The sequence below is a fragment of the Mobula birostris genome, chromosome 15, assembly GCF_030028105.1.
Source record: "Mobula birostris isolate sMobBir1 chromosome 15, sMobBir1.hap1, whole genome shotgun sequence".
Taxonomy (NCBI): domain Eukaryota; kingdom Metazoa; phylum Chordata; class Chondrichthyes; order Myliobatiformes; family Myliobatidae; genus Mobula; species Mobula birostris.
In genome coordinates, this window is record NC_092384.1 from 46315826 (window position 1) to 46342673 (window position 26848).

Genomic DNA, 26848 nt, shown 5'->3' on the forward strand with positions numbered 1-26848 from the left:
GACAATTTCAGCTTTTGGTCTCAGATTTCCCTTCTGCATCCAAGCAACTGTCCAGATTAATTGTATTAATGACGTTTGGTATTTGACTCTGCCCTCCACACCCTACCAAGCAAGGCAGATTTAACTGAATATCTTCATTGCATACTGCTTCAATCAACAATGCAGACCTCACAACTTTAACAAAACCAATACTTTAACTGAAGCAAGAGATTCTGAAATGAAAGGAAAATTCAGCGTTTTATCCAGAAGTATAAAACTGGAGCTTGTTTGCTGGATGTTTTTTTACTCCTACGTGACAATCAGATTTCCAACGATCAATTTATTTGGCAACAACAGGAAGGAAAAAGAAACCAGCAGCAATAAATCTTTAAATAGGATCAGCAGTGGTTTCTGACATCAAGATAAAGGAACATTACATTCAGAATAATAGAGTTTTGACTTCTGCCATTTGTTCCTGCACATTTACAACAAATTTTATGTGCATTAGCTAAACAAACCAACAAAGCAACAGATGGAAATAATACAATGAAGGAACCTGGAGGCACATATTTTCCCATTTATCGATACGTTATATTTGGCTTGCTATACCAATGACAGCTTTACCTTTTCTGTTCAAGCAGTCCATCAAGGTTTTCCTGCTTGTCCTTCACTAGCTGCTGAAGATGTCGTATTTCCCGCTGGTACTGAGCAGATCTTCTGGCAAAATTCTCTTCCTGTTCCTTCATACGGTTGTTGATGTCTCCTAGCTTCACTGCAGCTTTTGTTTTATATGCCTTTATGAAATAATTGAATGGCACTGTCATTGTAGTTACTCTGCTGTGCAAAAGATGTTTACCGGTATCGCAATAAACTGCTGGGTTGTGGATTACCCGAGGAAAAACATTCTTCTAGTCTGAACAAGCAAGGCATAATAAGGTATTTTTTTTTTTAATATTTGCATACAAGTTTTATTTTATATGAGATATTCACTTGGGAATATGTGACCAACAAGCAAAGTTTTCACAGTGGAACTAAATCTAAAATTTTCCTTTAAGTGTATTTTCTTTTGACATTTACAGATTTAAATACTTTTATTTAAAATGAACATATATACAGGAACATTTCAGGTCTAAATAATGCTAGTAATGATTTTTCTACATTGGTTCCTAAGAATCTTATTTTTAATTATTCTTGATTTACTCTTTTCTTTTTAATTAAGCACTGAAATGCTTGTCTTTTAGGCAAATTAAAAATCACTGATGAAGATTGAAAGAATTACTGGGACCCTAGATTTAAAATGAAAATATGAATTTCATAATTAAGATGCAATTAGGTTATTATAGAATTGGTATTTCTACTGCATAGAAAATATGAATTTCAGAATATTATTTAATATTTTTATAAAAAATTTACTACTTACCCATACCATATCCTTACAACAACTGTGTCAGATCACAGCAACCATTTGAAATCTTTCATTAAGACTACTTTCAGAGATATGGGCCCAGTCCTACATAATTTGCATCTAGAGAGCTCCAGCCATCAAGCATCATCACAAACTATAAACAACTATAAATGCTCTCTGGCTGCAATATATCAAGAATAATTTTTTCCAGAAGTTTCCCTCTTTTTTCTGCACTTGACCCCAATACTTATTAGTATCATGCTTGTTACCATAATAATCAGATTTTTAATTTTGTTGATTCATTATATTTGTTGATTGCTAAATTTGTTGATTCATTATATTTGTTGATTGCTTTTAGAATCTTCAATTACTAACTCATCATATTCTCTTCTAATATAAGTAAATTCAACTGTAGTAGGAGCTATTTACACTCTGGCGGCAGATAGTTGACACTTTGCTGCACTTGATAAACATCCTGTTAAAAGAAGATCTACAATACATACAGTAGATTAGACAGAGATAGAACAATGTCTCAGGTAGCCTCAGACAACATTTGCAAATTTTGATCCTGTCAAAATTTTGATCCTCCTCACTTTATTGACTTCTAAAACAGAATGCACAGACGGTTTCAAACATACATTAAACACATCAGTATCCTTTTCCTGTGTTGCATCGATTTGAGGAACAGTACTAAATTAACAATTCCACAAATTTATTTTTCCCATCATCATTTAGCAGTTGCCAGTGCTAAGATTCATGCCATTTCTCAGCCAACAGCCTATTCTGATCCTTCAGCAAGAAAATAGTCCATGCTTAACTGTTGCAAGCCAATTTGCCATCTCCAATAATAAAATCTCCAATTCTAAATCATTACCATGCAACACACATATGAGCATTCCCAAAATATTGATCTTTGCAGTTCCTAGCTATTAACATCCTGATGAAACACAATGCAAACAACAGTTTGTGCTTTTTATAAAATCAGCTTATAAATCAGCCACTACCCTATGCTTTTCAGCCTCGAGGACCAACTTCATATATTGCATAGAGAGACAAAAGTGAAAGAAATTAATTGGGGGAGATAAGATGGAGTTATTTGCAATCAGAGACAGAATGAATTCTTCCACTCATATGATTTGTAAATAGAAAAGACATCATTAATGAAGTGCTTACAGCTTTGCAGCTGAGAATCTTATCAACTGTTCATAAACCAGTGGGTCTATTTTGCCCAATAAATCTCTAATTAAAGTTGGAAAAGTGAAATATGCAATAAGCTAATTGAAGCAAAGACATTCATGTTCATCTCAGAGCCAAATTTAATGTGCAATTAAAGTTCAAAGTAAATTTATTATCGAAGTACATATATTAACAAGCACAAAAAGAGAAATAATGTATGAGATCATGAAAAGGCAATGTAACTTCATTGGACATGTGATTAGGAAAGAGTTAGAATGCACGGTAATTATAAGAAAGATTGAAGGGAAGAAAGCAAGAGGAAGACAAAGACAAATGATGATGGAGACAGCAGTCAGAGAACTGGAAATGAATACCAATGAATTGATCCACTTGACCCGAAACAGGAGTGTGTGGGCCATGGTAGTCAAAGTTCAAACTGAGCACGGCACCTGATGATGATGATTATGACATATATTAAACCTTATACAACCCTGGGATTCATTTTAATGCAGGGATCACAATATATCCGAGAAACAGGAAAATACCACTTTAGAATCAGGCTAGTAATTCCACTAGGACTTTGGGTGCACTGAAAACAGGTGAAATTTAGATCCTGAAGGGTCTGAACTTTGTCTATACATCAGCATTTTTATTCATGGTTAAGTAATATGTGGCAACCCCAAATTAAACCTATGCAAAGGGCCTGCACAAGATAATCACTGCTCCAGTAACATATAAATCTCATGTAACAAAAAAAGATTGCTTCTATTTGATCTGATCATTAAAACATTCAAAACATAATTATTCCTCCTAAATTTAGGCAAATGCTTAATTGAGTTGGCCAACAGAGACTAATTCCAATAATTTTCCATGTATGAAGAACGTAAGTGTCTTCCAAATAAGAAACAAAACTAAGAATTTTTAAACATCTAGTACTAAACAACATAAACTCTTTTTACTGGTCAGTGGAATTAATTGCATGTTTTATATGCTGGCACCAACTACAAATACTCATCAGCATAAGAAATAAGTCAGAGAAAATCATTGAGAACATAATTGTAGTGAAGCATACCCATCTACTTTTAATAACAAATAAATGTGGCCTTTTTTTTTCCAAATGTCAGATTTTTGGATCATGCCTTCCATATATGATTAGTTTGAAAGCTTTGCTCTTTAAAAAGATTGGATTAGTATTTGAGAACAGAAAAAGTAAACCAATTAGCCTCAATTTAAGAAACTGCGAGTGCCATGTGCTTTGAGAATCAGTAGGAGATGAGTTATTAACTTCAAACTTTCTGCATAATCACTCAAAGAGTTGACCTGAATGTGCATGTAACGAGAGCTGTATAACTCATGTCCTTCTACCTTAGGCCACAAACTTATCAATCACCCATCTGTGGACACTTTCTGGAGGTCCAAGATCCATATGTTCCACGACCACTGGACTAAGTGTGTAAATGTAGGAGGGGACTATGTTGAAGAATAAATGTGCTAGGTTTTCTAAAATTGACTCCTTCTAGCTTAGGCCACAAACTTATCAATCACCTCTCCTATTTACATGTTGACTGCAATTGATTTCTGAACTCCCAGTCTCCAGAGCAGCAAATCAATAGCTCTTTGGGGACAGATAACCTTGATACTTCCCAGGTGAAATGAGTACATCTTGCAAATATGCTGAAGCTTCATAATATTGTAAGATATGGCCTGCATCATTTTATGAGAAATTGCCAATGTAACTAAACATAATTCTCAGTTCTGACCTTACAATGGAAGAAAGGTTATTGATAAAACAGCTGAAGCTGGTTGGGCTTTAGGCTTAGTCCTAAAGCACTTCTAAGGAAAGTCCCTGGGCTGGAATGTTTGATCCACAACAACCATAAACACAAGAAATTCTGCAGATGCTGGAAGTCCAAAGCAACACACACAAAATGTTGGAGAAACTCAGCAGGTCAGGCAGCATCTATGGAAATGAAGAAACAGTCAATGTTTCAGGCTGAAACCCTTCGTCAGGATACATAACCCATTTTCCCTCGTCTCTGAACGGTGAAGCTCAGAATGCAGTCACTTACGCACTGAAGAAAAGTGGGAGGGGCCTGAATAAGAGTGAACAGAAAATGCTCCATATATTCTTTTACAAAACTCAGGCTGCTGTTATTTCCTTTAGTTAGACAACTCATCGAGACAAGGTGACTGGAATTAAGGGAGAAGTTGTGAGATTTGAGATCAGGTTCAGCTTGGCGAATCGGAGTGCTGGTGGCAGGGAGGTGGGTGGGAGGGTCATGTGCGGTGGTAAGAAAAGACTGGTTGGGCCTCTTCTGAGGAAAGAAGTGACGGGCCTCAGATCCTCCTAATGTGGGATGGAGGTACAAAGTGATTGTATGTTCATAAAAAAGATGAATTTATTGAAATCAGAGACTTAGAAACTATTGAACTATTAGGGTGCATCAGAATTGTAATGGATGCAAGAGGTGAGAAATTAGATGGCGAAGAAAGAATGGAGTCAAATTGGGAATAAATAATTTCAATTGGGCAAGGGCAGGTTGAAACAGTGGAATGGCCAGGTCACCTTACTTATATATCCAGGGCGGAAAATAGAAGTTAGCTGTGCAGGGATGAGAAACCATAAGGCTGGAAACTGTGGAAGGAAGATGTCCAGAGAAATTGAAATCCAATTGCTTGTTGATGTCAGATAATTGACTCCCAACCTCAGACCTTATTTCCTTATGTCCTTCCTGAAAAATCTAGCTTTTTTTAAAATACTATCCCTGGTAGGAATAAAGAGTCTTTCATGCTGTAGTCTTTGTTACGTGCAACCCTTTTCGTCAGGTGTAGACTCACATTTTTGCTACCTCCATCCATATCTTATGTACAGGTATGCGTTGCTTAACATCCACGATACGTTTTGTGATATCGGACGTTATGTGATTTGGATGTTGTGCGAACACCATATTATATACTTAGCAAACCTATCTGGAGTACTGTAGTGTACCTGTATTGACTAAATAGCCAAGAACTTACACTAAAACTGTATACTGTACACTATAATACATACACTATCATTTTTTAATTTCATTTTAACCTTTTTAATTTTTTTCACTTTTTAAACTTTTATGTAAACACTTTCTTAGCCTATATCACACACAATTTATCAAAGATGATCAGGATCATCCACATCAGTGTTCTCAACTTCCTTATAGTGTTCCACTGGAAGAGTTTCAGGTCAAATAATCTGTGTTTAGAAGCCATGATGCACTTTACGGTAATATTTTCGAAAGAAAATTAAACAGAGATAACGCTACTACACTCAAGAGACGCGCGATACACGAGTTCGGTTACGTCCGCTACGTCACATTCTCCAATCAGGACTATGGTCGTATATACGATTGGACGTTGTCCGAATGGATGTTAAGCGGCGCACACCTGTATAGCAATTCAGATCTAAGCAATGACATTAAGGATTAGATTATAAAACCAAGGATTAGATTATGAAATCAAGGAAGCTTTATAAAGTGTTGGTCAAACTACATCTGGAGGACTGTGAACAGTTTTGAGCTCCATATCTAAGGAAGGATATGCTAGCAATGGAGAGCGCCCACAGGAGGTTTACGAGAATAATCCTGAGGTTGAAAGGGTCTACACATGAGTAGCATTTGATGACTCTGGACCTGTACTTGCTGGAGGATGAGGGGGTAATCACATTGAAAGCTACCAAATATTGAAAGTCCTTGATATCGTGGAATTGGAGAGTATGTTTCCAGTAGTGAGAGAGCCTATAATAGCACACTTTAAAACAAAAGGCCGTCCCTTTAGAAGAGATAAGGAGGCACTTCTTTATCCAGAGGTTGGTCAATCTATGGAATTCATTGCCACAAATGGTGTGAAGGCCAAGTTACTGAGTATATTCAAAGACAGGTTGATAGGTCTGTGAATAGTAAGGGTGTCACGGTTGCAGGTAGAAGGCAGGAGAATGAAGTTGAGTGGGGAAAAATAAACCAAATAGTGGAGAAAACCTGACAGCCAAATTCGGTTCCTATCTCTCATGGTCTAAGCGACAGATGTGGTGCTTCTCATCTGGCAAAGTACTGCTGCAGGTGAATACTGAAAAGAGAGACAAGAGAGCAGATGTTGGAATCTGGAGCAAGAGGCTGAAGAGCCTATACAAGTTAGGATGCAGTACTTCTTGAAAGTTGATCTGGTAGAGCCATAGCAAATGTCTCTCATTCAAGTTATCCTGCAGCCTCTAAGACAGGTAATTTCAGAAGCTAGTTAACTTCAAGGTAGTTTCTGGTCTGTCCCTTACAGATGGAAATTACAGTTTGACTGCTGAGAAGGTTATTTGCTTCTTGGCAGAGGAGGTATGCTACATTTGAAGAGGGAGGATGGCTGCAGTAAGATAGCAAGAAATAAGGAGTATTGCTAAATGCAAGGGGTTGGGGTAGGAGGAGCTGAAGAACCCTGTTTACCATGGGTTTTCAGAAAATATTTCCCTTCTAGCTACTTCACTAAAGATACAAGATGAACTTTATTAATCAGCTTTAAAGGAGAAGCTGGACAAACTTGGAGCATTTTCTCTGGACCACCTGAGGCTGAGGAGAGACCTGAATGAAGTTTTTAAAACTATGAGAGGCATAGGCAGAATAGATAGTTCCACCTGCCCCGAGTGAAAATGGAACTGCTGGTTACGTGGGTGTTGTCCATTTGAGTAGTCTTGACAGCATAGAAAAATTTGCTAATAAGACTAGGCTGGATGAAACTAAGCTATTGAGTATTCAATCTTTAATTTCTTCTGCCGAATTAAAAATAAAATCATGAAAATCTGAAGAAATCAGAAGAGAGATCCCTCTTGATCCTTTCAAGTCATGTTGATACATAGTTTACATTCTGGGAAAATCTGCAAACTACAAATACTCAAAACATATAGATTTGGTTGAAAGACCCAAGTTACCACTGCAAGGTAAAGAATATTTATAAATAATATTTACAATTAAAAGCTCATTGATAAGTATTTGATTATGTATATGATTTTCATATCAAAGTTGACATGAAACACTGTTTTGGCTTATGTTTTGTTCTACCCTTAACATTGCTTCTTCCAGGCAGGATTGCAGAAATTGATATGTCATAATTTTTGCATCATAATGCAAGCATTATAAATAATTAAATGAAAAACAACAAACTGATTCACAAAATTCAGGGACTACACTTTCTGTGACTTGCAAATCCAATCATTCCTCAAATATCCAATCAGTTTTCCCAGCAACAGTAAAAGATGTAACATGAATCCCTACATCTCCTCCCTCCCCACCATCCAGGGACCTAAACTCTAGGTGAAGCTAAGATTTACATACATCTCCTCCAATCTGTTCGTTAGTGCACATTATGTAGCATCCTCTATATCGATAGGACCAAGTGCAGACTAAGAAACTTTTTGCTGAGCACCTGTGCTCTGTCTGCCACAGTCATCTGGACCTTCCGGTAAGCCATTTTAATTCCTTCCCTCATTCCCACATCAACCTTGACCTCTTTCACTAACAAAGTAAAACTAGAAGAATACAACCCAACAGCATGAACACTAAATTATCAAATTTCAGGTAACCTGCTTCACCTCTGTCCCTTTTCCTCTCCTTCTGATTTACACCCCCCCCACACACACACATACACTTACTTTTCCAACACCCTCTCCCATTGCAGCAACCCATTTCCCAGTTTTATTTCCCCCAACTACTTCACCTACCCATAACCCACATACGGGTCTGTCTACTCACCACATCTCTCTTACTTGATTCTTCTTCACCTTCCTTTCTTGTCAGGTTTCATAATTTGCAGGCCTTTGTTGCCTCGCAGCCTCTTATTGCCATCCCCACCCTTCCCCCCCTTACTTTACTCCATCTGCCTGTTATTGCTCCAGCTCTTTCATTATCTTTTATTCCTAGCCATCTACTCTTTACTCTCAGTTCAGATGGTCTCAACTCGAAACATTGACTATTTTCTTCTTTAGATGCTACTGATCTGCTAAGTCCCTTCAGCAACTCATTTTCTGCTCTGAAATCTACAGCTTTTATTTTGCTAACACAAAAACAAAATTCATATGGTGAAACAATGACCTTTCTTTTCTAAATCCAGTATGATGTCTGAACATGAGAGATTATCAACCCAATTCCTTCTTTAAACGTTCAGAAAATGGCATTTTCCCTTCTTGAGCCCTAAGTATTTATTTTAAATGTCCATGGATTTTTATGGTCATGGCTGTACGTTAGTATACAAGGCTCACTTTCCTAAAACTAGTCCAAGTATGCAATGGAAGCAAATGAGAATAACATTTTTCAGGTTGGGAATGAAAGTCCATTTGAACTTTGAAATCCCTGACTTTGAATTTTTGTGCTGGGTATCACAAAACAGTCTCTTTGCTTATTAATTTACTTTACGCATTACGTACACTTTTACATTAAATTATTTATATATTTTAACTGTTAATCAGTAGATGTTCTCAAAGTGGAAATGTACAAAAGATCAAAATGGCAGTAGTGTATCTGTATATGAGTTGACCATGGACTACAAATTTTGCTTATATATCTCACTTAAATTTAAGTTGACGGTGCTACTTGCCATAATCTCAAGTCTAACATTTGATCATTGGAAGCATCTACTCATGCACATTGTCACTTGCAACTGCAAAAAGATAGGGGTTGAATAATCTCACAGATCAGCTACTAATCACAATTTGGTTTGAGCATTCTTAGAAATGCATACATTTATCCAAGCAGAATATATTCCAGCATATTCTTGATTTGTGTCCTCTGGGTTGGTGAATCGGGAGGCAAACTAAGCCGCTGTTCCTAGTCACTCTTCTTATCAGTGTACTTTCCCATGCCACTTATCTTTTTACTTCTTCCCTTCCCACTATCAAGGCAACAAAACAGACCTTCCAAATGAGCAGCAATTCACTTGTACTTTTTCCAACTCATGTGTCATGCATCCAATGCTCATGATTTGCTTTTTCAACAGTAGAAAAAACATACAGAGTGAGCTGCTTTGCAAAACTCTTGCACTAACTCCACAAGAATGACCCGGAACTTGCCATCTGTCACTTTAATTTTCAGTCTCACTCTCATTTTGACTTCCTACATTGCTCCAACAAAGTCCAAACTAAATTTGAGGAATAATAATTCATCTTCTGACTAATCAGGTAAGCTCCTCGCACTCCACAACCCCATCTCAACACCAGATATAGTTATACCTTCTTGTTCCAATTTATGTGTCAAATTGTTCTTATTTAAATCATATTGTTCCAGCTTTCAGTTTTCAAGCAATTGTTACCTTGACAGCTTTGGTCTGCTTTCATTTTTATCTTTTCTCTACACCTTACCATCTTCACAACTTAACTCATTTGACTTTGCCAGTTCCGATGAAGGGACCTTCACTAAAAATATTAACTCTGTTTCTCTCCTCACTGATGCTGTTTGATCTGTTGAGCACTTCTAGTAATCTCTGGACAGAGCACCTCCATCACACTAGCACCCAAACTGTTCTTCTAGGCATACCTACGAATATCTTCAAACAATTTACAAGCATTCATATACTGTAGGTAGCAGAGGAAGGAGGGCTGGTATGAAGAGAACAAGGAAAATGGAACGGAGATCAAAGTTGTCAAGGCAACCATTACTTTAAAAATTGGCAGTTCAGATTGCCAAAAATAAAAGAAGGAATTAAAGAAATCTCTGGTGATGAAATCCTGCTGAAAATGATAGAAATTATGGAAAATAGATGTGCTTTTAGTTTGTTGATCTTCAGCCTATCTGCTTTGATACTCAGTGTGTTAAAGATGCTTCTCTACTTCTTTAACCACACGTTACCTCTCACTGGGTTCTCAACCACACCTCTTCTTTTTCTCCATAGTTTTGTGCCCTCTTGCCCCAGCTAGAACAAAGCAAGAGTACCCCACAGCCTCCAGGATAAACAGTTCAACTTCCATAATGTCACAATGGAACTCTATCACCAGATACATCTTCCCCTCTCCTCAGCATTCTAAAGAGACCAGTCCCTCCACATCTCTCTAACCCACACCTCCACCCCCGAAAACCACTCTTCTCCTCACAACACTTTCCCACACTATCACAGGAGATGCAATAACTGTCTTTTAGCTTCCTTTCTTTCCATCATCCTGAGACCCAAAAAGTTCTTCCAGCCATTTCTATGAATATCTATAAACCATGTACAAGCATCCATTTAAATTGTGCCCCAGCATTAACATACCACTTTAATGGGGATTTTTCTACAGAAATTGAAAATTTATTTCTTTGGTCAGTTAAAGCTCAAGCTCATCAGTTCCATCTTAGAATAGGTGCAGGATTTCTTAATATTTAAGTTGACTAACAATGAATATAAAATAATGTATTTGCCTACAGATGTAATTACAGGTTTGTGTTATTCTTCTTTCCTTTGTGTCTGAATTAAAGATGAGCTGCACTTACACTGAAGATGATGAAAGCACTGAACTGGAATGTAAAATCTGTTACCAAAAGTACAATGGCCATAACCGAAAGCCGAAGATACTCGACTGTTTACACAGAATATGTGCAAGATGTCTACACAAAATCCAAGATGCCAATGATAGTTCCCACTGCATTACCTGCCCTTTTTGTCGCCAAGAGACAGAGATCCACGATGCTGATATTGAAAATCTTCCTAATGACACAAATATTATGTGCAAACTTACTGCAAGAGACAAAGCACAGAATTCAGATTGCAGAGAGATAGTTTTAACACCAAAGAGCTTGACTTCATCCAATTCAACCCTCAATTCTTCTAACTGCTTAGTGATTAACTTAAGGGAGGTCCAAAGGAATTCTCCAAGAGGGCATATCACGACTTATAACCACAGAGTTCACAGTCTTGACACCACATCCATTACATCTCAAAGCAGAATTGATCAAGATGTGTTCTCCAAAATTTGCAACCGTGTGCCAAGGATACTAGTGTGGCTGCTAGGTTTATTCTATTTCAGTTCACTGCCACTTGGAATTTATCTTTTGGTAATCCAAAAAGTGACCCTCGGTATTGTTTGTGTCAGTCTTGTTCCTTCCAGTTTGACGGTTTGTTTGGTTTATGGTTTTTGTCAGTGCCTCTGTCAAGGTATATGTGATTGCTCATCAAGAAACTAATAGCCACTAAAACAAAATATCGATTTATTCAGTAGCCTTATTAAATGTGTTTGAAATGTTGGCTTGTCTTGGGACCATGCATCCATAGGGAGTGGGAAAATAATTCCAAATGCCTCTCAGGTTGTGGGTTTTCACTCCCAAGTGCCCTGGCTCCAATTCTAAAAAACACTTTAATATAGCACTTTTCACAATCTCAGGAATCCTAAAGTGCTTTACAATTAACTAATACATTTAACGTGTAATCACTGTTGTAATGTAAAAAGCATGGTAACTAACTTAAGACACAACAGACTCCCATACGGTCCTTAATGAGAATTCTCAAATAGAAGATATTCCTTTTTGCCCATTACTACTTTCAGCACTTCGATTAATTTACTCCTCAATCTTTCAATCACAGTTAACAAAAATCTTAAATTATATAACTTGTCCTTATAAATGAACCTTTCATTTCCAATCAAGCTGGTGAACGGGTACCAAAACCTGAATGCAATGCCCTAAATGGATTCTGCAGAAGCATCAGTTCCTCATTTTGCAATTCAACCTCTTGAGGTAAAAAAAACATAACTTAGCCCCTTAAAAAGCTCTTACTTTGCAATTTATTTATACACATGGTCAGCTCAGCCCCTTTGTTTCTGCACAGTTCTCACTATTAAAAACAACCTAATGTGACATTCTCAGGTCCAAATGAACAAATTGGATGATATCACACATCCCACGATTCATTGCATCTGCCAAACTTTTGCCTATTCAATTTGTGTGTTGTGGCCAGTTGTAAATTCATGTGCCTTCAAACTCTGTCACAAGTAAACTTTAAATTTTGCAAATACTATTCTTTCATCCCCTCATACATTAACATACATGATGAACAAATCTAGTTCTAGTACAATTCCTTGGGGAACACCACCACTTGCATTCAAAACATCTTGCACACCTTGCAATCAAAAAATAGTTTTCTTATTCTTGATCTCCCAAGGTTTACAATTTTCCAAAAAGGTTATTGACCAGTATCACAAGGTTAACTTTATTTTCATTTTCACTAATATTACTTGCCTAGAACTTTAGCAAATGCCTTCTGAATGACCATATAAACAACACCAAAAAGGCATTTTCAGCTACTATGTGAATGCTCCCTCCTATTATTTAAGTAGGATTAATCAAATTGCAATAAAAACAGCAGAAACACTGGAAACATGCAACTGGTCAGACAGCATCCAAGAAAAGAGAAAAAGTTAATGTTTCAGTTCAGAGATCCTGTACCAAAATTTCTGACAAATGGTCCCACCACTGAAACTTTTAAGTGTTTCTCCTTCCATAGATTCTGCCTGCCCTGTTGAGTATTTCCAGCATTTTCTGTGTTTTATCTCAGGTTTCCAATATCTGCAGTCATTTTACTTCCATTAATGCCCCCCATCCATTCCCCATCCCCTTTTCCCTCTCTCACCTATCTCCCGGCCTGCCCATTGTCTCCCTCTGGTGCTCCTCCCCCCTTTTCCTTCTTCCATGCCTTCTATCCTCACCTATCAGACTCCCCCTTCTCCAGCTCTGTATTCCTTTCACCAGTCAACTTCCCAGCTATTTACTTCATCCCTCCCCCTCCCGGTTTCACCTATCACCTTGTGTTTCTCTCTCCCCTCCCCCACCTTTTAGATCTACTCATCTTTATTTCTCCAGTCCTGCAGAAGGGTCTTGGCCTGAAACATCAACTGTACTTTTTTCCATTGATACTGCCTGGTCTGCTGAGTTCCTCCAGCATTTTATGTGCATTGCTTGGATTTCCAGCATCTGCAGATTTTCTCGTGTTTGTCAAGTAATTTCTTTGATGCTTTACATTATACAAATACTTTGCTTGTTTCTTCATTATTCTTCATTATTCCAAAGGGTAGACAAATATTTTTAATACTTAGCTTAGGTAAAGAACCATTTATCACATTGCATTTAATTTTTGGCAGTGAGACAAATAATCAAATCTGGAACATTATATTTTCCTTCATGAATGATGAAGATAGATTGATTTATGAGTGAAGTATTTTCAGTAGTTGGGTGGGGGATGGGGGGGTGATATACTATAGTTACCAACACTTAAGTCTATTTATATCATTAGAACTTGTGTACACATATACAACCTGCAAGAATAAGTAACTTCAGCACATGCATGCAACGTTTGTATCTTTCTTAATCAAATGATTAAACTTTATGTTATCCTACAATTCCAGATCAGATTTATTTTTCAGTAATTGAGTATTTGATTTTTCCTTTATAGTCTTTATAGAGTCCATAACATGAGTTAACCATAGTCCTCGAGTCCACAAAGATACTGATAGCAAGTTAATCTTAACCTTTTTTTTAATATATATTTCTTATTGCAATTGTTTTTTTTATTATTATGCATTGCAATGCAGTGTTGCCTAGATTCAAGTTCTCTTCCTAGCTTTGCCAGCTGAACTTAAATGATGAAATGACACTGAGCAGGTGGTGGGATCATCAGTGAGGAAAACAATACGGAATGAGTTAAGGTTGCTCCTCTAGTTAGGGTCCTAAATTTAAGAGCGGAGTGGGAAGGAGGAGCAAGTTGGCAGCTACTTTTTCAAAAAAGTAAGTATTTTGGATCACCATGTTCCGATGAGTATGAAAGACAGAGATGGGATGATTAGGGAACCTCAGAAGACAAAGGATACTGAAGATTTAAATCAAGAAAAAAATGACTTAGAAAGGAATTAGAAGAGCCAAGGAAGCCAGAGATAATTTTATTAATTTATATATGTAGTAATACAGCGCAGAACAGGCCCTACCAGCTCAATGAGCTGTGCCATCCAGCAACCCATCTATTTAACCTTAACCAAATTACAGGACAATTTACAATGGCCAATTACCTTCCTAACTGGTACACTTTTGGAACATGAGAGGAATCCGGAGCAACTGTAGGAAAGTCACACGCTCACAGGAAGGACATACAGACGATGTCAGAATTGAACTCTGAACTCTGATGTTCTGAGCTGCAATAGCATCACACTACCATGGCACCCCATTCTTATTCCTGGCAAGTAAGATTAAGGAGAATCCCAAAATATCCTATAATAACAGAAGCAAAAACATAGCCACAGTAGGTTTAAAGAACAAATGGGTAAACTGTGCATGGAACCAGGAGACGGGAGTAAGGAGAAAGACATGGAAGATGATGAACTCAATGAGGTATATAATAATAGTCTTGAAATATTAGTGTAAAGAAAGGAGAGATGTTAGATATCTTGGAACGTGTAAGTATCAATAAATTCCCAAGACTGGATGAGATTTATCCCAAGAAGATATTGGAAGCAAAGGAGGAAAAAGCAGAGGGCTCTTAAGGAAATTGTTGCATTTTTGTGAGCCACAGTTGACAAATTGCAAGAGTGGAGGATGGGATAAGCCAGGTGATGAAAGGCAAAGTAAGCGTTATGTCAGTGGTAGGAAAATTATTAGAAAACACTTTAAAGGGATAGGATTGCATACATCTGGAAAGACAGCCTCTGATCAGGGATGGTCAACATGGCTTTGTGCTTGGAAAACCCTACTTTACTAATTTGGTGTGGTGAAGATGATACATGGTATGCTTGTCCTCATCAGCCAAAGAACTGTATACAAGAATTGGATGGGTGGAGTGGTGGGGGGGTGGGGACACGGTCACACCAGTTATACAAGTCATTGGTTAGGCTGCAAATAGAGTATTTTATGCAGTTCTAGTTGCCAGTCTATAGGATCGAGTGATTAAGCGAAAGTTACAGAAAAGACATATAATTATATATTCTCTACTCCCTTTACACCCACGACTGTACTGCCATACACAGCTCCAATCTGCTGATTAAATTCGCAGATGCCATGACTTTGATCAGCCTTACTTCTAGCAGTGATGAGACAGCCTACAGAGCAGAGGTTGACATCCTGATACAGTGGTGTCACGATAACAACCTCTCCCTCAATGTCCATAAAACAAAAGAGCTAATTGTGGATTACGGAGACAGACTCACCCTGATCAACACCAATGGGTCTGCAGTTGAGTGAGTGAGTAGTTTCAAGTTCCTCGGTATACACATCACCGATGATCTCACCTGAACTGTACACATCGGCTTTCTGGCAAAAAAAGCACAACAGCGTCTCTTCCATCTCAGGTGACTGAAGAAGTTCGGCATAGGCCCCCAAATCCTCAAGACTTTCTACAGGGGCACCATTGAGAGCACACTGACTGGCTGTATCACCGCCTGGTACTGGAAGTGCACCAACCTTGATCGCTGGGCATTGCAGAGAGTGGTACGGACAGCCCAGAGCATCTGTGGCTGTGAACTTCCCTCCGTTGAGGACATTTATAGCAGCAGGTGTGTAAAGAAAGCCTCATCGGAGACACCAGTTACCCTGACCATAAACTGCTTCAGCTGCTTCCATCTGGCAAATGGTACTGCAGCATTAAAGCCAGGTCCAACAGGCTACGGGACAGCTTCTTTCTACAAGCCATTAGATCTTTAATTCACATGTCTGTACATTGCAACAGAGTCATAACACAAAGATTTTTACTCCCTCATGTTGTGGGATGGATGTAAGATTTGAATAAATTCTAATTCTAATGAGGAGAAACATATAGAGCATACTGTCAATTTTAATCTCCTCTATCCAATCCTAGGATAGTATGGTCTAAAGCTGAAGGACATAGGTTTAAGGCGAGAGGGGGAAAATTTAAAAGGGAATGTGTTTTTGTTGGGGGAGAGGCAAGTAATGGCAGGAACAATTATAACGTTTAAAAATCATTTGGACAAGGTTAGAGAGGTATGGACCAAACAAAGGCAAATGATATTAATTCGGACAGGCATCTTTGTTGGCATGGATGAGATGGGCTGAAGGGCCCATTTCTGTGCTGTATTTCTCAATAACTTGATTAAATTTTTGAGGAAATTTCTAAGTAGATTGAAGGTAGGACAGTAGACAATGTTTATATGAAGTCTAGAAAGGCATTTTTCAAAGTTCCACATGGTAAACAGGTCCAGAAGGTTAAGGCACACAAGATCCAAAGTGAGCTGTATACTTAGGTTCAAAATTAGCTTGGTGAAAAGTGGAAGAAGCTGGTAATGAAAGGTTGCTTTTTGGTTGTTAATTGGAAACCTCTGACCTGTAATGTACCTCAGGGATCACTCCCCGGACCCTTGTTTGTTAAATAGATGATTATAGGTGGGCTGATTAAGAATGCAGATGACATAAAAATTGGTGGTGGTGTAGACAGTGAGGAAGGTTCTGCGAGATTACACAAGATACAGACCAGATGAAAAGTTAGGCAAAGTTCTGGCAAATGGAAGTTAGTCTCAACAAGTGATGTGATAAATTCTGGGTAATCAAATAGGGATAAAACGTACACAGTAAATGGTAGGGTGCTAAGGAGGGTTGAAAAATAGAGACATCTTGGAGTTTAAGTCCATAGTTCTGTAAAATTTGCCACACAAATAGATAGGATGGTGAAGTAGGAATATAGCATGCTTGCCTTTGTAGATTGGGGCACAGAATATAAAAGTTGCAAACTTTACAAAACACTGGCACATGGAGTTGTGTGGGCAGATCTGGTTGGGCCACTATAGGAAGGATGAGGTTCCCTGGAGAGAGTGCAGATGAGATTCACCAAGGTGGTGCCTAGATTACAGGACTTTAGTTACAGGAGCAGGCTTGTTATACTAGGCTTGTTTTCCCTGGACTAAAGGAGGATAGAGGGTCAACATAGAGGTAAGTAAAATTGTAAGAGGCATAGGTAAGGTAGATATTCAAAAACATTTTTCCATGGCAAGAGTATCAAAAACATAATGGCATGGATTTAAGATAAGACAAAGATTTTTAAAGGGGATTTGAGGAGAAAGTTTTCTTTTGTTTTTGCAGAGAGCATGGCTGAAACGTGGAATTCATCACCAAAGCACACCATCATTACATTTAAGAGCCATTTAGTCAAGAACTTGAACAGGAAAGTACAGGGGATACAGATTTAGAGCAGGCAAATTAGTATAAATGGACAAAAAGATTAGCATAGATATGATGGGTAAAGAGAAACTCTAATCAATCAAGAAACTCAACTCCATCTCGAATAAAACAGCCAATTGATTTTATCCCATCATCAGCCAAAATTCCATTCCCTTCATCACCAGCATACAATGAGCTGGTAATTCATGGATGGGACAGCACTTCAAAAGCATCAGGGAAATGAGCAACTGTTGCATGCAAATGTATGTTTCCCATTGAGTTGCACAAATTCCTGATTTGGAAATTCCTTCATCACTGATGCAAATCCTAGAACTCTATCAGTACTGAGCAACAGGATTACAACAGAAGGTGATAACTCAAAGCCACTTGCTCAAGCACAACTGGGGTAACCATCACCCAGAGAATCAGTTTTTGCTTAACAAATTTTAGAAAAATTGACACTCCTACAGACTGTTTCACGGGTTAACTGATTCTTGAGAAAAAGATAATTTTAGAGACCACATAGCTCTTATCATTTACAACTTGAAGTACCATAATCATCTCTAGCCAAGAGAGGCAAACCTATGGCATGTGTACAGAAGGCATGTGCAAACTCGATGGCCGTGAGAACATGCTGTACTGTTCTATGTTCTAACACATGACATTTTGAAATCCTCAGGGATGTAAGGTACAGGTTGGGCAAGTTGACACTGGCTTCACTCTGCTTATATTTCTTCTTCTGTTGTTTGGAAGTGAACACTGAATACATAAATACAGGATAACTGGGGCACATGGAGACCAGTACAGTTTGGCTGAATTAAGTGGCTGACCCAATTAGCCAAAATTTCATGGAAATAGTTAAAAAGGTATAAAAATGACAAACTGAGTAACAAATCATGTATTTAAATAATATACAGAACAAATTCAAACACTACCAATATTACTACAGCACTATAAAACTGTGTATTAGTTCCTAATGGTTATCAACAAAGGAGTTCATCCAGTGTATGCAATGAACAAAATCAGCATAGACACCTAATGCAGATAATGAAATGCCTTCATACAATGCTATCAACACTTGCATCATCCAAATATTCAGTTTCATTGTAACAATCAAGATGATTGTCGATACCTTAAAATTCTTAGTACAGGTGTCCCCCGCTTTTCGAACGTTCGCTTTACGAAACCTCACTGTTACGAAAGACCTACATTAGTACCCTGTTTTTGCTTTCAGAAGGTGTTTTCACTGTTACGAAGAAAGGCAGTGCGCACCCCGAGCAGCCGCTCTCCCTCGGATTCAGAACGGCATTGCTCAAACACGAGCCTGTGAGCAGCCGTTTGCAAGATGAGTTCTAAGATGTCAGAAAAGCCTGAAAGAGCTCATAAGGGTGTTACACTTAGCATAAAACTAGACATAATTAAGCATTTTGATCGTGGTGAACGAAGCAAGGACAAAGTGAGTTTGGCTTGTGGAAGCTGACGAAGATGATATTGAAGAGGTTTTGGCATCCCATGACCAAGGACCGATAGATGAAGAGCTGATGCAATTGGAAGAGGAAAGGATAACAATCGAAACCGAATGCAGTAGCAAAAGTGAAGTCATCCAGGAACTGAACATGAAGCAACTGCGTGAGATTTTCACTTCAATGATAAAGTACGACTTTCATTTTGAAAGGGTACGTAGGTTTAGGGGATATTTGGAGGATGTTTTGAGTCCTTACAAAGAACTGTGTGATAGAAAAATGCTCGAGGCTCAGCAGTCAAGCAAGCCTTCCGCATCAGCCACAACAGACGACGAACCTCGACCTTCGACATCAAGGCAGGCAGTCATAGGAGAAGATGAGCTGCCTGCCCTGATCGACGATGAGATAACACCCCCGTGTCCCACCACCTCAACTCCCAGGCCCCGGACAGACACTGTACTGAATCGCGAAGAATGCAGCGGTAGCCGGGAAGCACACAGCACATCTTTAAGATAAAAGCTGAAATAAACATGCTAATTAATTAGGTGCGGCCTAGCAGGCCTCTGATCTGTGCCGACATTTATGTGCCAGGCAGCTCCTAATTAACTAGCATGTTTATTTCAGCTTTTTTCTTAAAGGTGTGCTGTGTGCCTCCCGGCTACCCCCGCATGCTTCGTGGCAATGTATCAGTCAGTGGCCTGGAGGGTGGGGGCCACTGCACCACCCCAACCTACGACAACTCAGTCTAACACACCATCATCAGTGTGCTCGATGTCTTCCGAATTCCCATAAGTGATACTACACGGTACATACATTATTTCTACTTTATATAGGCTGTGTATTTTTACGTGTTATTTGGTAGATTTGGCAGCTTCATAGTTTAAAGGTTACTGGAGAGCGCGTTTATGCCAACAGCGCTTGCATGAGATTTTCGCTACGGCGACCTGTACAGGCAATCGTTGTAGAGAAGTATTTCTACTTTATATAGGCTGTGTATTTATCATATCATTCCTGCTTTTACTATATGTTACTATTATTTTAGGTTTTATGTGTTATTTGGCATGATTTGTTTGGTAGGTTATTTTTGGGTCTGCGAATGCTCACAAAATTTTCCCATATAAATAAATGGTAATTGCTTCTTCGCTTTACGATATTTCAGCTTACGAACCGTTTCATTCGGTTGGCAGGGGAAACCTGTAGTTCCTAACTCGTTGACATACAGGTGTCCTCTGCTTTTCGAACGTTCGCTTTATGAAACCTCACTGTTACAAAAGACCTACATTAGTACACCCTGTTTTCGCTAACAGGAGTTTTCACTGTTACAAAAAAATCAGCGCACGCTCCGAACAGTCGCTCTCCCCCCGATTCGGAGCAGGATTCTCGCCGGCATTGCTTAAATACATGCCTGTGAGCAGCCGTTTGCAAGATGAGTTCTAAGGTATTGGAAAAGCCTGAAAGAGCTCGTAAGGGTGTTACACTTAGCGTAAAACTAGACATAATTAAGCGTTTCGATCGTGGTGAACAAAGGAAGGACTAAGTGAGTTTGGCTTGTGGAAGCTGACGAAGATGATGTTGAAGAGGTTTTGGCATCCCATTACCAAGAACTAATAGATGAAGAGCTGATGCAATTGGAAGAGGAAAGGATAACAATCGAAACCGAGTGAGTAATAATAAAGTACGACTTTAATTTTGAAAGGGTACGTCAGTTTAGGGGATATTTGCAGGATGGTTTGAGTGCTTACAAAGAACTGTATGATAGAAAAATGCGCGAGGCTAAGCAGTCAAGCAAGCCTTCCACATCAGCCACAGCAGACGACGAACCTCGACCTTCAACATCGAGGCAGGCAGTCATAGGAGAAGATGACCTGCCTGCTCTAATGGAAACAGACGATGAGATGACACACCAGTGTCCCACCACCCCAACACCCAGGCTGCGGCCAGATACCAATTCATGGAGAATACAGCAGTAACCGGGAGGCACACAGCACATCTTTAAGAAAAAAGCCAAAATAAACATGCTAATTAATCAGGTGTCGCCTGGCACGTAATTGTCGGCACAGATCAGAGGCTATGCAATCGGCACTGATCTGGGCTGACAGTTACATACCGGGCGGCACCTGATTAATTAGCATGTTTACTTTGACTTTTTTCTTAAAGATGTGCTGTGTGCCTCCTGGTTACCGCTGCATGCTTCGCGGGTCGGTATCGGGTCGCTGCCTGGAGGGTGGGGGGCCACTGCACCACCCAAACTCCGACAACTCAGCCTAACACACCACCATCAGTGTGCTCCGTGTTTTCCCAATTCAGGTAACTGATACTACACAGTACATACATTATTTCTACTTTACATCAGCTGTGTATTTTTACGTGTTATTTGGTATGATTTGGCAGCTTCATAGCTTAAAGCTTACTGGAGAGCGCTTGCACCGTGTTTTTGCCGACGGCGCTTGCGTGAGATTTTCGAAACGGAGAACAGTTCAGGCTATGATTGTGGAAAAGTATTTCTACTTTATATAAACTGGTGTATTTATCATATCATTCCTGCTTTTACTACATGTTACAGTTATTTTAGGTTTTATGTGTTATTTGGCATGATTTGGTAGGTTAATTTTGGGTCTGCGAACGCTCACAAAATTTTCCCATATAAATAAATGGTAATTGCTTCTTCACTTTACGACATTCCGGCTTACGAACCGTTTCATGGGAAAGTTCTACCTTCGGATGGCGGGGGAAAGCTGTAGTGAAATTGTTTCGTTTTCACTCCCAGCCGCATCTGGCATCTTCAAGCCTGAACACTTGAAACCTCAGTAAGCAAAACAGTTTGGAATTGTCTTGCTGCTTATTTCTCACCAACTATCAGAAGCATGAGAGAGGAGCTAGCTAAAGTTGATTGGAAGGAGACACAAGCAGGGGATGACAGTAGAACAGCAATGGCTTGAGTTTCTGGGAGAAACTCAGAAGGCACAAGATAGATGAATCCCAAAGAAGAAGTAATATTCTGAAAGCAGGATGACATAACCGTGGCTGATAAGGGAAATCAAAGCCAACACAAAAGCTAAGTAGAGGGGATATAATAGAGCAAAAATTAGTGGGAAGATAGAGGATCGGAAGGCTTTTAAAAACTAACAGAAGGCAACTGAAAAAAAGCCATAAGGGGGAAAATGATGAATTATGAAGGTAAGCTAGCTAATAACATCAAAGAGGATACCAAGCTTTTTTTTCAACTATATAAAAAGTAATCGAGAGATGGGAGTAGATATTGGACCACTGGAAAATAACATTGGAGAGGCAGTAATGGGGGACAAGGAAATGGTGGATGAACTGAATCAGTCTTCACTGTGGAAGACACTAGCAGTATGCTGGAGGTTTGAGAGTGTCAGGGGGCAGAAGTGAGTGCAGTTGCTATTACTAGGGAGAAGGTGTTTTGGAAGCTGAAAGATCTGAAGATAATTAAGTCACCTGGACCAGATGGACTACACCCCAGGGTTCTGAAAGTGGTAGCCGAAGAGATTCTGGAGAACTTAGTAATGATCATTCAAGAATCACTAGATTCTGCCATGGTTCCAGAGGACTGGAAAATTGCAAATGTCACTCCACTGTTCAAGAAGGGAGGGAGGCAGAACAGAGGTAATTACAGGCCAGATAGCATAACAATGGTTGGGAAGATGGAGTCGATGGTTAAGGATGAGGGTTTGGGGACTTGGAGGCAGATGGTAGAATAGGCCAAAGAAAGCATGGTCTCCTTAAGGCAAAATCTTGCCTGACAAATCTGTGGAATTCTTTGAAGAAATAACAAAAAGGTAGAGAAAAGAGCGTAGCTGGGTGTTGTGTACTTGAATTTCTAGAAGTCCTTTGACAAGGTCCACACGAGACTGCTTAGCAAGATAAGAGCCCATGGTATTACAGGAAAGATATTAACATGGATAGAGAATTGGCTGATTGGCAGAAGGCAAAGAGTGGGAATAAAGGAAGCCTTTTCTGATTGGTTGCTGGTGACCAGTGATGTTCCGTTGGTGGGGGGGGGGGGGGGTGTTGGTGTTGATACAGCTTCTTCTTATGTTGTATATCAATGATTTAGATGACAGAATTGATAGCTTTATGACCAGGTTTGCGAACAATACGTAGATAAGTGGAGGGGCAGGTAGTGTTGAGGAAGCAGAGAGGCTGCAGAAGACTTAAGACAGATTAGGAGAATGGGCAAATAAGTGGCAGATGGAATCCAGTGCTTGGAAGTGTTTGGTCATGCACTTTGGTAGAAGGAATAAGAGGTAGTCTATTTTCTACATGGGGAGAAAATTAAAAAATCTGAGGTCCAAAGGGTCTTGGGAGTCCTTGTGCAGGATCTGCTAAAGGTTAATTTGCAGGTTGAGTTAGTGTTGAAGAAGGCAAATGCAATGTTAGCATTCGTTTCAAGACTAAAATATAAAAGCAAGGATGTAATGCTGAGACTTCATAAAGCACTGGTGAGGCCTCACTTGGGAGTACTGTGAGCAGTTTTGGGCCCCTTATTTAAGAAAGGATTTGCTGACTTTGGAAAGGGTTAGGGAAGGTTTATATGAATGATTCCAGGAGTCATTCCAGGCTTATCGTATGAGGAGTGATTGATGGCATTGGGCCTTTACACGCTAGAATTTAGAAGAATGAGGAAGGATCTCATTGAAACCTACTGAATGTTAAAAGGTCTAGTTAGCGTGGATGTGGAGAGGATATTTCCTATGGTGGAGGAGTCTAGGAACAGAGGGCATAGCTTCAGAATAGAGGAAGGTCCATTTAGAACTGAGATGAAGAAGAATTTATTTAGCCAGAGAGTGGTGAATCTATGGAATTTGTTGCCATGGTCACCTGTGTAGGCCAGGTCATTGGTGTATTTAAGGCAGAGGTTGATAGGTTCATGATTAGTGAGGGCATGAAAGGTTACAGGGAGAAGACAGAAGAACAGGATTGAGAGGGAAATAGATCAGCCATAATGAAATGGCAGAGCAAACCCGATGGGCCAAATGGCCTAATTCTGCTTGCATGTCTCATGACAAAAATCATTGGTTTTTGAACACAAACACATGCAACTGACACTATTCAAAGACTGTTCGCCCTAAATTCGATGTAGTGTCCAAAGACCACACAAGTGCACGCGATTGATGCTAGTTAAGATCTGTTCATCAGCAGTCTGTTTCCCCAGTTAAGCAGCATAACGTCCTAAATAAATGAAAGGATCTAACAGCTTTTTCACTTCATTTTGGTTCGTTAAGAGTTGCCCCAAATAAGCAGCTACCCATATTAACCGATGACCTAATTAAGTGGAATCCACTGTACTCAATGGTAATAATAGTAAACACTGTATGCAGTTTAGAATATTCATGTGATTCATTGTTTTCAGTGATGAACTTTGACATGTCTAAATATAGGAGTAGACTTACGGATAAAACTAAGGTATGTGCATAGCTTTCAAAACAAGCAATGGAACAAGCAAACAGATATGAAATATTTGTCATCGTTTGTGCAGCAACAGAAGTCTCACTGAGAGTAAAGTGTGCTTGTTTTGCTTTCCTTGTTCATTCATGAATATGCACCAAAGATTATAATTACACATTCATATTTCTTTTGCTACTTACGAGGCATCATAAAAATAACATTTAGAAATATAATTTTTCAATTGCCTTTTTAAAAGATTAATCATTTTTGAACAGTTTTTCTAAAAGGCTTCATTTATTTCAAACTTATACTTTTATTCATAGTAAATCAATGAATACACGTAAGTAAACAACAGGACTCAACATTTTCCCTTGAAAAAGTCTATAATTATTGTTACTAATTCATTAATCAACAATAACATCTGTAAAAAATTACTATGGCAGCTGTCAAAAAGGTTTTCCATCACTGCTGTAGTCTGTTTGTTTGAAGTTTGCTGTACAAATATGGGTCCTCAGGGCAAGCTGATGGAGGCACAAAATCTTGTATGCCTCAATTGATTCACCCATAAATTGATTTTTCCAAGTTTTCTAGGACAACAAAAGTGTCTTGTGCTGGGAACTAACTTTGTTACCTTTGACTTCCCAAATATTACCCACCATGTAAGCAAACAAAACACTGGACCTGCTGTTTCAAGACTAAACAATATCCCTGTCCATAAATAAAAAGCACGCACCACCCTCCTCATTGCATCCCATCACTTTATTCATTCTGGCTGTCATTTCACAGTATTGTTCAAAAACCTTTAGAGATTTTAAATGAAGATGTAACGTATAATGCAGCAGGAACAAATGAGTTCAATCTGGGGATACAGGAAGTGAGATTGGGTTCAAGGGGCTGTGCAATAAACCAAACTAATATTTCTCATAATCATTAACTTCAAAAACCTCCTGAAGCAAATCAGAAAATGATACACATTCAATGAAAAGGCAATTCCTTGTGGGAGGGTGAAGTGGGAACTTAGCTGCTGTTGTCTTCATAAGAACAAATTGACAGGCAGAACTGGAAATAGAATTTTGCTTACATTTTGGGGAAGCTAGGATTGAATGCAGGACAGCATGGATAATAACACCAGTGGCAAGTTGAGTTTGGTGAGTTATATATTGGATTTAATTCATTAAACAACAGTCCTTGAAATAGGAAATGGGAAGAATATTCCATTTAAGTGCGCTCCAATTAAACCATATGCCCAGGCAATCACTGACATCCCCCCTAATCCTTCCTCTAATCTCCTTAAAATCATGCCCTCTCTTTATTGGCTATTTCTGCCCTGGGAAAAAGCCTCTGACTATCCACTCGATCTATGCCTCTTATAATCTTGTACACCTCTGTCAGGTCACCTCTCTTCCTCCTTCACTCCAAAGAGAAAAGCCTTTGCTCACTCACCCTCTCCTCACGTATGCCATGCTCTCCAATCCAGACAACATCCTGGTAAATCTTCACTGCACCCTCTCTAAAGTTTCCACATCCCTCCTACAATGAGGTGACCAGAACTGAATGCAATATCCCAGGTGTGGTCTAACCAGGATTTTATAGAGCTGCAGCATTACTTTGTGACTCTTATAATCAGTACCTCAACAAATGAAAACCAACACTTAACCACCCGATCAACTTGCTTGGCCACTTTCAGCGACCTAGGGGCTTGGAACCTAAGATCTCTGTTCCTCCACACTGCCAAGAATTCTGCCATTAACCCTGCATTCTGTCTTAAAATTGGACCTTCCAAAATGTTTGCTTGAAAGAGAAAAGCCCTAGCTCGCTCAACCTATCCTCATAGCACATGCTCTAATCCAGGCAGCAGCCTGGTAAATCTCAACTGCACCCTCTCCAAAGCTTCCACATTCTTCCTATAATGTGGCGTCCAGACTGAACACAATACTCCAAGTGTGGATCTAACCAGGATTTTATAGAGTCATAGGAAAGCACAGCACAGAAATTGGCCCTTTGCCCCATCTAGTCCATGCTGAACCATTTAAACCGCCTACTCCCATCAACATGCACCAGGACCATAGCCCTTCATATCCCTACCATCCATGTACCTATCCAAACTTCTCTTAAACATTGAAATCAAAATTGCATCCACCACTTGCGCTAGCAGCTCATTCCACACTCTCACTGCCCTCTGAGTGAAGAGTTTCCCTTCTTGTTCCCCATAAACATTTTAACTTTCACCCTTAACCCATGACCTCTAGTTGTAGTACAGTTCTGATCACCCTACTGTAGGAAGGATGTTGAGG

General features: G+C 39.2%; 2 protein-coding genes across 2 annotated transcripts in view; one reads left to right on the top strand and one right to left on the bottom strand.

Annotated features, from left to right (window-relative positions):
• cep89 (centrosomal protein 89) overlaps window positions 1–26848 on the bottom strand; it is a 172914-nt gene that overhangs the window by 5167 nt on the left and 140899 nt on the right. The window contains exon 18 of the mRNA XM_072279711.1: window positions 604–773. Within this exon, the coding sequence (XP_072135812.1) occupies window positions 604–773 (170 nt within the window). The remainder of the gene's footprint in view (window positions 1–603; window positions 774–26848) is intronic.
• Window positions 165–13668, top strand: LOC140210598 (E3 ubiquitin-protein ligase RNF182). The gene is made up of 2 exons (XM_072279712.1): window positions 165–915; window positions 11017–13668. The coding sequence occupies exon 2, from the start codon at window positions 11017–11019 to the stop codon at window positions 11719–11721; it is 705 nt and encodes a 234-aa protein (XP_072135813.1). The 5' UTR covers window positions 165–915; the 3' UTR covers window positions 11722–13668.